The sequence below is a fragment of the Pezoporus wallicus genome, unplaced genomic scaffold (genome assembly GCF_028554395.1).
Source record: "Pezoporus wallicus isolate ANWC-B61680 ecotype Strahan unplaced genomic scaffold, APGP_CSIRO_Pwel_v1 contig_227, whole genome shotgun sequence".
Lineage (NCBI taxonomy): Eukaryota > Metazoa > Chordata > Aves > Psittaciformes > Psittacidae > Pezoporus > Pezoporus wallicus.
In genome coordinates, this window is record NW_026635704.1 from 5,174,387 (window position 1) to 5,187,878 (window position 13,492).

General features: G+C 38.1%; 1 protein-coding gene across 12 annotated transcripts in view; it reads right to left on the bottom strand.

Moving 5' to 3' along the window:
* PTPRM (protein tyrosine phosphatase receptor type M) overlaps window positions 1-13,492 on the bottom strand; it is a 471,112-nt gene that overhangs the window by 207,392 nt on the left and 250,228 nt on the right. For all 12 annotated transcript variants that reach the window (XM_057397502.1, XM_057397501.1, XM_057397499.1 and 9 more), the window contains 2 exons: window positions 9,585-9,786; window positions 4,975-5,077 (listed from right to left, as the gene is read on the bottom strand). In XM_057397502.1, the coding sequence (XP_057253485.1) occupies window positions 4,975-5,077; window positions 9,585-9,786 (305 nt within the window). The remainder of the gene's footprint in view (window positions 1-4,974; window positions 5,078-9,584; window positions 9,787-13,492) is intronic.

Consider the following 13,492-nt stretch of genomic DNA (forward strand, 5'->3'; position numbering starts at 1 on the left):
AGGCTATCTGTAGGATTGCAGGGTCCTGCAAAAGCTCTCAGGCTTCAGATGACCCCATCTCCGTTTACGTGGAAATGTCCAAACAGTATTGCATTCCCTAACAGATGTAGAACTAGGAGTAAAGTCCTGCTCTCAGACTATGAGAAAGAGAGCAGTCACAGTGACAAAACAGTCACTGAAAGCTAATCCTTATGGTACCTGTCATGCTGAAGGAAAGAGATGAGGCCCTTAGACATGACCTTCTACCTCACAACATGTGTGGCAGGGCTGGGAAGGCAACTGTGACCTCTGCTTAGTGTGGAGTGTGTGGTGGCTCAAGTAGGGAACTGTTTCATCACATATGAGTCTTTGCATCTCAAAGGTGACTGCCTCAGTTTAATTTACTCCTTCCTATCAGTAGACAGGGTGTAGGAATTGGGTGTTCTGTCATTCATTTAAGAATCATACTACGAATGTTGTTGAAACGCCTAAGCCATCTACAGGATTATGTCCTGGACCTGAGCTGAGAATGGTTTCTTTACACCATGCATCTTCCTTTAAATCATGCCGTTCCTATCCTAGGGATCATGTGCAGATGGCCTTAATTCCACCTATGACAGTGAACCCAGAATTTACAAGGTGCCTTTAAAGGTCTGCATTAAGCCAATAAGAAATGTAAATCTCTCTGGAATTCAAACAGTCTGAACAGATCGTGAAGTGTTTATCTGATAAGTAGTAGAAAGGAGTGCTTATCACTTTAGGGAACATGCAGTTTGAAATTTCTATGGTAGTTTTCAGCTGCACTTCAAAATACTTAATAACTTCATATGGCCTTTCAGGCTGAAATACAGTATACATTACTTCTTGAGAAGAGAAGTAAGAGAAGAGAGATTAAAAGTATGATTCAAAACTAAGCACTTCAAGTAAAGAGATGTTTGCTTTATTTTCCCAGTAGAGTTATTCTTATTTATGCATGTTGAAGATGTTGGGCACATTGATTATAAAGGGCATGCATTGAAAGTACACAGACTGTCTTCACTCTAGCACACTCTCAGCTTTCAACTCACATAATTTGAAGTTTATTTGCTTCCTTCTCCATATTTTCTTTAAGGTACTTTTAAATTGTAGTACTTCGCAATTGCTGCAGTTCTCTCTCTCGTCTGGACTTTGCAGCCTCAGGTGCTGTGGGACAGATACCACATACTCCACACAGAAGGCACCGCGGCATCCTTAATGTCAAGTATTGTATTCCCAGGGTGTTGCTAGCTGACACACTTGGCCCTCCTATTCTCTCACTTCAGACTGGAACAGAAGAGTACCAAGTGTCTATGGTGTCTATAAGAGCAGAAAGGGTGTCTGAATGAGCCATTAACTGATTAGAAGGGGCAAATCCAGCTGAGCCAAAGTCAGTAATGTGAGAGAGACCAGGGGGCAGAGTAGAGCCTGGATGGTCTTGCTTTCTTTCTTATCCTTGCTCCTTTCCCCTGTCTGCTGCTCTCAGTGTGCCTGCCATGTCCAGGTCGTTCTTGTGTTATCTGGGCAGAAGTCTTTGGGATGTTTACTACTAAGGTTTTTTGAGGATGTGGCACAGAACAGCAGGAAGAGGGTGGTGTGGCAACAGTATTTTGCTGATTATGTAAGCGAGATAAAGGAAGTGGAAACACTCAACCTTTATTATGGCAAGACTAACTGGAAAACTATGTGACAGAGAAAACTTGCTTCTCTCTGCTGAAGCTAAAAGCTTGGAGGAAAACTTTTTCAGAGGAGGTCAGAAGAACCTCTTATGGAATGTGGCAAACAATTTGAAACTCTTTCTAACATGCAGTCAGTGAGCACTACAGTTTTAATTTCTGTGTATGAGCCAAATCTTTGCAATAAATTAGTGGTCCTTAGCTGAAGTATAAGGACCTGACCATTCTATAAACCTACAGACAATTTGTCCTCAGGGTCTTTCAAACTTTAGCCTAACTTGCCCTGAAGAAGTAAAAGATACAAATGATACTGTCTTGGAAAAGTGAGTTCCTCAACAGATACTGAAGAACCCTCATAGAAAAAAATATTTGCATTTCCATGCTTTTAATGAAAATTCTTAAAAACTTTACTGTAAAATACACCTTTGAAAAGAAGACAGAATATCCACAATAGAATCATGGAATCATAGAATAGTTAGGGTTGGAAAGGACCTCAAGATCATCTAGTTCCAAGCCCCCTGCCATGGGCAGGGACACCTCACACTAAACCATCTCACCCAAGGCTTTGTCTAACCTGGCCTTGAACACCACCTCACAACTTCCCTGGGCAACCCATTCCAGTGCCTCACCACCCTTACATTAATGAACTTCTTCCTTATATCCAATCTAAACTTCCCCTGTTTAAGTTTTAACCCATTACCCCTTGTCCTATCACTACAGTCCCTAACAAAATGTTCCACCCATCCTTATAGGCCCCCTTCAGATACAAGGACATGTATTATGCAATTCTACAAAGCCATCATCTTAGATGTAAAAAAAAAAAAAAGCCTTGCAAATTACAATAATTCTAAAAAGTCAAAATAGCTTAGCCAGCTGTTAAAGAAGCACATACACTCATCATTACTGAATGCATTACTGCTTTAAACATATATAATTCCAAAATAATCTCCTTGAAATAAATGCAACAGTCATAAAACATGATGGAAATTGAAGACAGAGCAAGCAGTATTTTTTGTATTAAAACTCTGACAAAATACATTTTAATCTTGTCCAGTCTTACGAATTCTAAAACAACCTGGAATGCCATTTGGCCTTCATGATTAATGTGTACTTTATCATTGTAAACAGGGCTTCCTGAACATTTTATAAAGTCTGCTTTTTGAATCAACATCTAAACAATCAGCATTGCCCGTTCTCTCCTTTAATGCTGTAGTGGTTGCGTGCAGATTCTAAATAAGTTGTAAGATACCAGGATGTTTCATACTAAGTAGAGAAGAAGAATTTAATCACAGAAAAAAAGCTGAAATTCCTCAGGTATTGCCTTTGTTGACTTGAACAGCAGAATTTGTGCTCTCCTTATCCATCTCAGGAATTTAAAAGTTTTATGTGACATGGCTGATGTGTTGATCAATAAAACAACAACAATCATTTACACTGCAAGTTTAGTGCAGTTTCAAAAATCTGCATTAACCAAGCTGGTAGTTGTAGCAGAATCAATAGACAAGGCATCTTGCTTAGTGGTGTGCATAAATGAAGTATGACTAAACTTTTAACACCCAATGAATACAGATTAAGATGATAAAATCCATATGCAGAATGTGTTCTACAAGCTGAGCAATGACAGTGTGCTTGAGAATGTAATGCACGATAAAATGTTGTAGGTATTAAGAAATTCTTTAATTTTCACACTGCTTCACTCTGAATTTACATTGTAGGTTTGCAGTCAGCATTCATTTTAAGACCTGTTGCAAAGGACCTCGGTAAATCTGCCACTCTGTGTTCATCTGTCAGTTCTACAGCTTCATGTTATATTAAATCTTCCCTCCTATTTTCCTAACCACTCAGCCCCTCATTTAGCATACTTTAATCTCCTAACTAGCTCCTTTCTACTGTCAGAAGTTTCTGATGTGTCACTACTGCTGTAGAAGTCAATCATCTTTAGTTCAGGATGCAGATAAAAGGAATGAATTTTTTTTTATTATTATTATTATTAATGGTCTAATACATTTGTGTTTAAACAACAACTTCAACTGGTATTATTTCAACCCACATACTTGAATTTAGAATGACCAAATTATAGCTTTGTGAAATAAATTAAGACAAATATTGTATCATTCTGTTTCTAATCTATCTTGCTAAATCAGTTTCATTAAACCTGCTTTAAATGCTTTCTGGTTTGTTTTTTTTTTTTCTTTTCTTTTCTCAGCTGGCACAGAGTTACCCAAAGTCTCACATGTTCTTTTAAAAAAGTTTTCTTAATGACCAACAGGATGGCCTTTCCTACATACCTAAAGCTTCATACATATAATACATAAGGCAGCAATAAATATGCTGTATAGTAAAAATAAGACCAAACCACTAATTACATGGAACATTGAATATTCTGAAGAAACCCAAAACACATTTATTTTCATTCACACATATACGTGTCTACCAGGTCTATATTTCCCAGACCAAAGACCTTAGTATCACAATGAAAATAATTGACAATCACACACTACAGATGGAAACTTCCTCCAGTAATAAAAAATTCACCTTTTTCAATGATACACAGTTAGCCAGAGGGAAACATCCTAAACCTCTGAAATATCTGTATTTCTCTTATCTGTATTTTCATTTATTCACAGTACTGAGCTCATTACCGGTTCGCATTCAAAATAATCTAATCATTCCTTTGTTTTCTTCAGCTAAAAGCAAGCATCTTTTGTTCCAATCAATGAAGGACTTACACAGTGCCATGTTTCTTGGCAGTGAAATAAACCTTTGCAAATTGGAAATTCATTAACAGGTACTATATAACACTAAAGAACATGAGCTACTGGTTTTCCAGGTTGATTTTTTTTCCCCTATTTCTGCTATCATGGTCAATTAAATGTAAATCCGTTCTGAATGTTACAGCACATATTGTTTAAATGGGCTAACTTACTAGGAGTTTATCTTAAATCTGTGAAGTAAACAAGAAGGCTGAATATTAAAGACAGTAGCTCAGCATAAAATATGTGATATGCCCTTGAACTTATAACATTGCAGTAAGCAATTACCTTAAAGAAGCCACCCACACAACAGAACTATGGCTTTGTTCCTTATCTTCAAAGAACAAGCCACTTGCATCTGGATCAAATCCTTTAAACAATACACAAACACTCAACATCAAAGCACTTCATTTTCTTCAGTTATTTAATTTAATTAGAGCTAATAAAGACATGAATTTAGACACTGATTGCTGTGTAGAAAATCCCAAAAAAGCATGTTCAAGAAATTAATCAATTTGGTTTTAATTTTACGAAGATTTTCCCCCCAGTACCTGACAGGAGCGCCTCTACTCTGTGCAGGTTTCAGCAAGACTGTCACAGTGCTGTCAGTTTGATTCAAAGGTGTTTCAAGTTCATATGGTGGCATAGAGGGTGCTAGAATAAGAAAAGATGCAGAAATAATAATTATTCCTGTATTTCTTCTTTCAAGAGCTGTATCTTTATTTGAATAGGTAATTTTAAAGACTTCTTCAGATACGAAGACCATATCATACATCTAAGATGCTTTCCATTTACAACACAAGTGTGAGACCACTGTTAAATAACTTCAGGGAGGTGTGGGGGGGGAAGAAAAAAAAGAAAAACCAAACAAAGAAATTTCGCCAAATGCTGCCAATTTCAAGACAGGAAACAGACACTAGTAGGAGTAAGTTTGCAGAAAGTATTGAGAATCCATGACTTGGAAACAGAAAACTTATCTCAAGAAGAACATCTGCGAATGCGCATGCTGAAGTGACTGTAGTTTTTGAAACTGAGCCCAGCTTTCTCAGTATGTCAGTTGTATTGGGATGCACTCTCAGAATTTGTCATTCCTGGAATTTTAACTAGTGCTGTAACTGTCCTGGGCCCATTATCCACCACAGACATAATTTACAATAATAATCAGGATTATCACCATGAGAGAGTACCTTCATTTGAAGCCGTACTCCATAGCACTTTTGCAAACTATGTCCTCGTTAAGGAACTACAGTTGGGATAAAACCAAACGATGCCTCAGTTATTGTCTTTTACTGTTGCTACTTTTTTCAGTGCTATCATCTAGTCACATTTTATCATTATATTGGATGGAAGGCTGCTTGCTTAATTGGTTGTTTAGCAGCCTGTTGTATCCTTAGACTCCAGTTGTTAATGATGATATACAATTAGCAGATTAAAAGACTACAGAAGCAAAAAGCTGTCATCACAATGATTTTTTTCTGACCACAAGAATAATGCTGGGCAGTGAACTTACCTAAGCTGACTCATGCTGAAAAATAAAACACATTTAGCAGGGGACAAGATGTTTTTTTTTCCAGCAGGTTCTTCTAATGGTTAATTATACTTCATGATGAATATGGAGACCTGTTTGGCATCTCAGTTTGTTCAGCTGAAACTTCCAGCCACTGGACACTTTGTGTATCATGCTGAAGAAGTTACTCATAGTATGCTCCGCATAAATATAGCAACCTGTGGGCCCCTCTAGCAAATTAAATGCTGCAACAACATGAGTCTTTCTTTCAAGTGTATTTTCCAGTCTTTTTCACATTCCCAGTAGCAGCTGCATCTACTTGAAAGGCATATGAACTCTCTCCATTATTCATATTGCCTTACATATCCAAGTAAAGATTGCATTAACACTTTCATCCACAACTCGTCAGTCTGCCATGAAAACATTAACACTTTCATTGCTTTTCACTGATATTCACCTGTCTTGAAATGCTTTACAAATGTAAAAGATAGTGTTCTAAAACCTCCTTGTAAGGTGAGAAGGTTTTATTCTATTTACAATCCTGGATATAAGGTACAAACATTTAAACTAATAATTTTAAGTAAATTGGGTACCCACTTTGAGAAGTCTAAAGGCATATTACAGTACTTTAAAGGTTCAGACACAATTTTCACATATTTTAGTTTTGCAGTTTTGAATATCCAGAATTTGTTCACATAATGCCCTATTTTCAAGTCGGCCATCCTGAAGAAAACAAGGGAAGCACAGAGTGAGTGCATCTCCAGAAAGCTGTATGGACTTTCAATGTTTTTGCAACACTGCAATTGTCATTTCTTGCCCTTGGTCTCCTGCCTACATTTTAACAAGTCTTGTAATCTTCCTAATTTACGTGTCCTAGGTCCCTACATGCACTCTAAACTAATCTTAGTGCCTCTCCACTACAACTGTCTTCCTGACCAGAGTATGAGTTGTGGTTCTCCAAGTCCCATCTTCTAGTCCTGGTTACGTTTTCTCTTCACCACAGATACTTGGATATTATCTACTCTTCCATTTTTCTCCTGCCTAGGTTAGGAGTATTTCTCCGCCACACTGCTCCCATGTAAAGAAGGAGATTATCAATAAGAAGAGAAAACAGGAGATATTTTTTCCTGTCCACAGTTTTTGCAACTGCATGCGTCTCTGGAAGCAGAAAGCTCAGATGCGCTAAAAGGTAATGCCCTTAGAGATTCTCTGTGTTGGGCCACACTGAGTTGACGAACACACAAGCAAGGCTCTCAAAGCTCAAAGAACTTAAATGTTCAGTAAGTATGGTATCTATGGTAATATTAGATGCTCAATTCTGTCAACTTTCCATCATTTATGTGCAAACTGTAAAAATTACAAATTGCCCTAATCTGGACAGATTTTCAGAGTGATGGTCCAGGTTAATGTCTCTCTTCTTGCTAAATATTTAAATCCCAGTTTGGAAACACTTCAGTAATGTATCAGTCAGCAGAATTTTCCACAATGTCAGCCACGTTCCTCAGATGGATGAAATTCTTCTTAGTATGAAAGACAGCATACAAGATTTTAGCCCACACAGCTGACTTTTCACAAAGTTATATGGAACAGAAAACAGTCTTCTAATAGAGTGCCCATCATTTCTGATAGCATGCACTGCTACCAGCTCTGCTTTTGGTAATACATATTTACATACAGATCGCTTCATCCATCAGTGCCAATCACACTACTGTAGAATGAAACATACCAACTATTTACAGTACAGAACAGTACTCAAACACTTAAGATAGGAAATTTGAGTATCTTATTCAAATGAAAATGCGGTCTAGAGTTAGACAAAGTAAAATGCAATGACTCAATCCAGAAATTGGTCAGAATGCACTGTTGCCACCTCATCTGTTCTAAAAACCAAAACCCTTTCATTCATAAATGTTCAGTGGTTTTGTTCCATATATCTCCAAAAGGGAGAGCACTGGCCACATCAAGAGCCTCAAAGCTTTACAGGAAGACAATGAGATCTCAGGCCAATAGCACTGCAGAAGATACCATATTCAACAGCTAAAATTTCAGTTGTGATTTTTCAACAAGACTAAGAAATATATGCATTCTGCTTCTATTTTAAATTCCCCAGGAGATTAAAGCTTGTCCATGGCTTTAACTACCCATGGACAAGTCATAAGCATTCCTTGTTAGTGCAGTAACTAACACAATGTAATGAGAGAGTGGGGTGCAGACGAGATAGCTAGCAAAGCTTCATCACATGGTAGCCTGGAGGTTATTCTCATTCCCAAACATGCCTGAAATGCTTGCTCACACCACTGAGTTTTAGCTGGGGACGTATCAAATTTAGAAAAGAAAAAAATTTAAGATCCAGCACTATTCTCAGACGATTGAATTCTCATCCATTCTCAATAGTCTTCTTCCTTCCTTCCTCATTGCAATAAGGGCTGATTCTGCTATCTTAAGTCCTATTGAGTCTTGGTGTGTCAGAAATTGATTTCTGACAGAGAAAGATTTTGCTCAGTATAGCAAATGGGATGAAAAATGAATCCCATCTTTACTGATCACTGTTAATTATGTTAAGACCTCCTACAAAGAATTATTTTGTAACTTGAAAATTATCAACTAACTTCTGTATTGGCAATAATTTCCACCATGCATTAACTGCCCTTTCCTGTAAGAACAAAAAATAAATTGGTCTATCTATCTCTGATTAACACTTGTTACTTGTTTTCATTCCAGTGAGGACAGAAAATGAGTGATGGGGACAATACACAGAATGAGAGCAAAAGAGAAACAAGATGTTGAACCCAAATGCATTCCTTTATCTTTTCTGAAAAGCACAGTTGACCACAAATAGATAAGGCAATTTTCTATAAATATTACTAAGGGGCCATAGTTCAACTGTCAGTTTAATTCCCAAGAAGATTGTATAGAAGTGAAGAGTAAAGGGATTCCAACTGTAACTTTGTAAAACATTTTGTCATCAATTACATAAGTATTTTAGAGGATGCAATTGTATTGCATCCCATCAGCTAGAGAAATGAAGTGTTTCTTTGCCTCTGGGAAGGCTATAAAACATTGTTCATGGATTTGCAGAAGTGACAAAGGCATGCTGCTGCTATTTGAAAACCACTAGTCCTGATGTTCCTGTCTAATACAGTTTCATATCCACTTCAGTCCACACGCCTTCTAGGAACATACTCAGGCTGGCAGTTAGCTACACTTTCTAAGCGAGTGGTAGACATACAGTACTTCTGCTCTACTCTCAATTGTTCATGGCTCATTGAAGAGATTTTCCAGCACCGTTACTGTACTAATTTAGAACCACGTCAAGGCTGACTAAGCTCTGAATGAAACCTTCATCCTCATGTCCAGAAAACCCTATGCTAAATGTTGCAACAGCAGCTGGCACTGACTGGAGGCACATAATTCATAGGGTTTCTTGGGTCATAAGTTACAGTTGTGAAGAGGAATTTCAAAGTACTAGCTGGTACTTAAGCACTTGGAAGTTTTTCAGGTATGTTAATATATGTCACTTTGACATCTTCAGGGATGAACATGTATTTTACTTCTTCAATTTGCTGCTTGTTAAATCCTAAGGAGGAACTAAACAACAAAAGAATTGCACACGATGTTATCATAAGCAAATTATAATATTCTTTAATCAAGTACCTGATATTTTAGTGGTGAACTGATTTGTAATTGGAGGTCCAAAGCCTTTAGCTGTGCTGGCTCTAATGGTGAAAGAGTAGGTAGTACCAGGATACAGTCCGAAAAAGAGATAGTGTGTTTCATTTCCCAGCTTTGAGACTCGTCCACTTTGATTGGATAAATCTATTTCTGGGTCAAAGGAACTGACTGCTTTGTAGGTGATCTGCAAAAGAATAAGAAAGTTATAAACTGCCTTGAACAGATGGACAGAGATTGCATCTTTATCCAGTAAACCCTCTGGATGTATGCGCTGTCAGACATTTTATGATAAGCTATCTTACTCTCTTGTACTCTTCAAATTCCAAATCCCATGAAGGGACACAGAAACTCAGCTGTAACTGGTATGAGTTATTACTTTTATAGATACAGAGACTTAGAGGCAGCTGGATTACAACTCTAAAGGATGGGCTAAGGCTTACATTAATTCTTTCAAGATGCTGGCTTTAACAGCATCATTTTTTAAATTCATCTTACTATTGGTTTCAATCAATAACAACAGGAAAACCAAAACAATCAGGTAAACAGATAAGCAAATAACAGAAGGTATAGCATCCAGTTCCAGCTGACTTCATTATAATTACACTTTGCTCTGAATAAGATTATCCATAAAAGATGATAAGGGCAGCTTAAGGCAAATTTTTCAGGAAGTGGGTAAAGCTTCTATTTTAGTCTGAAGCTTAGGTATCGTAATTGCTAATTTGGACTTTTTCAGGTTATTACATTGTACCTAGGTCAGATACTCATTGGAGGAAAACAGAGATAAAATGTTAAGTAATATATGCATAGTGTACATTGTATCCTCAGCTCTTTCTTTGATTCAAACAGTATTTTCAGTTTTCATTAGAAATGTTAATATAAGTTCACAGTAAAACTTGATCCAGATTTCTTCTGTTAATTACTAATTTCTATGCTCTGTAATGAGAATTTAAAAGTAAGAAATCCATTAAAAAAGTAAAAATGATTCATCCCTCCTTTTTAAAGTTTCATTTTTACGCAAATAATTCCAAACACTCTTATTATACAAAGTGATAATTGACACTCCTTTAGCTATATTTATTCCATATCATTATACTTAATAAGACAGTACATAGACACATCTAAGTGTCGGCATTGCACACCTTAAACACTTGCAATTTCCTAGAACCTCTGACTTAATGAAAATTGATTTTTATATGACTCATATAACACCAATAAAGCGCGGAAAATTGTTAATAAAAACTTTGATACCACCTAGATAAACCCCGACATTATTTCAGTGGATACAGGCAGATCCTCTACAACTCCCCATCCATAAACTGCACTGGAAGTGCCCTAAAACGACTCAACTCACTCTCCTACTTATGACAGAAGAACATTGCATTACAAAATATCTGAACTTTTATCAGTAAAGAAATAAAGGTTACATATTGCCCAAAATAATCTCCCTTTCTGATGGTAGCTGTTATGCCTGCTTGTGGGAGAGTGGGTCAGAACTTTTTTTGGAGATTTTAAAAGAGAGTTTAAACAACTGCATTACAATTACATTTCATACACAATTGATGTAGATACGTGAACTAAATGATGCCTTGCTGCTCCCTGTAAACTCTGTTTTCTACATTTCTATGATTCTTAAATGAATTTTCCAAAATCTCATTTAAGTTCTATTCAAAATAATGCCAGGATATCGGAGACTCCACGGTCTATGTTAGATTTTTACAATTTTTTTTTGCAGCATTTAGTTATTAGATAGCTAAGAGCTGATGTTCCAGAATGATGGATGACAAAAAGGGGCATGAGGGTCATTTTCTTACTGGATCCTGACTATTTTTATCAAATTTAGACAGAACCTTGCCCAAAGGACTAATCCCTTTATTCCTCCAACTGTAGATCTGTACTGGTGATAGGGAAGCAAAATAGTATAATTTGTCATTATGTCATTTCTTCATCTAAAGGCTTTTCTCTTTAAATATTGGTAAAATAATTGGATTTGCATGTAATTTCACAATAGCAATGAATACTTTAATACTTGATACTTCAACACACTTCCAATATATGTGATATCCACATATATTAAAAGACTGTCTCCTTCAGGCATAAAAGCAAATTCCTGGCCCTGGGAAACAGGCCAAGTTATGGGATTTTTAACAACATGTAAAGTTAGGTACTCAGAGTAAGAAATGCTAGATACAGAGGTGAGAAGATTGAGCTTCCGCACTGGCTGAAGGATGCAGACTCAGGACTGCACTTTAAGTTCATGTTGTCTGCTGGGATCAAGACCCTGGGACCTCTTGCTGAAAGAAGGTGCCTGTAGTTTTAAGGCTACCCCTATAAAAAACAGCTACCAGCTAAAGAGCTTGCCCTGATATAGTGGTTTAAACCCTAGCCAGGCAGCTTGTTCACTCACTCCCAGTGAGTGGTGCCGGGCTGACAGCAATCGAGCCCCCCCCCCCCCCCCCCTTCCCCCGGGGCTCTCCCCTTTCCTGCTCCCAGAGGAACAGGGAGTAGGATCGAAAGAGTGCAACTCTTGAGACAAGAACAGCCCAGCAACCAATGTACAACACAAATCACCACCACTACCACCAACGACAACAATGATAAGAGAAAATAACAAGGGAAGAGAATACGATACCACCGGCCAAGAAACGAGTCCCACCCGGAAGCCCGTGTCCTTCCGGGTAACTCCCAGTTACCCCCACCCTGGGCATGACATGCTGTGGTATGGAATACCTCCTTGGCTAGCCTGGGTCAGGCGCCCCGTCTCTGCTTCCTCACAGCTTCCCCTCCTCCCCGGCAGAGCATGAGCCTTACAAAGTCCTTGGTCAGGGTAAACATCACTTAGCAACAACCGAAAACATCCGTATCACCAGCACTGTTCCCAGGCTGGAAGTCAAAACACTGCACTGCACCAGCTACCATGAAGGAGAAACATGACTGCTACTGCTGAACCCAGGACACCTGGAAAGAGCAACTTTGCTCCTAGGTCTGACTCAGGCTTACATACTTGCAGTTTTGCCTCACCCGAGCTATGCCTCTTCAACTCCAGAGGCACTCTCACAATTGCTTTCCTCCTGGCACTACAATTCTTTTACCCACGGTTGTTTACAGCCCAGTGGCAGGTGACAGGTAAATGGAAGGACCATTTGCCCCTCCCTGCATGCCTCAGTCACTCCCCTGCAAGCATGTTATAATGAACTGGGGAATCCCTCAATCTGAAATGTCCCCTACCCTGACCTTCTCCTTACTAGGTTAGTGCTCATCTGACAGACCATTCTCTGAAAGATGAATGCCAAGGGCACCATAGTTTTCATGAACATACCAAATACAGCATATGTTTGTGTAAGAGCAACTTTAATGGCTGTGCTTTTTATTATCAGAATATTTGATGTACACACAGCCAGGGCTTAGATGCCTCTTTTTCTAAGCCTTGGCTTGCAACAAGTTATAGGCAGGAGTTAGACACTTCACTTTTCAAGCTTGGGTTGTTTGGAGCTGTGCTGGATCCACTACCTTGACAGCACAGTGATCAGCCAGAGAGGTGTCTACTGAGACATCATGAATAGTTTAAATCAATCTATAAACCACATAAATATCATCTAACTTGTCTGGATCTTACCCTGTGACCTGCTTCAGTTAGATAAAATATGCCTGAAGTATACTTTTATATTTCCCCTCAAGTATACATTTCAAATAGATGAAATGTCCCCATGATTCACTGTGTATATTTGCTTGCCTCTGGGTAGTTTAGCAGTCATATTAATAAAACCTTTGTGATACATTTTAGGCTTATAAGAAAACATCAGGGCAGAAAAGGTATTGACAAATAAACCTTCAGCAACTAGGTGTCTGTACACATTTAGCCACCTGACTGGACTGAGTCGGCATGTTTAAAA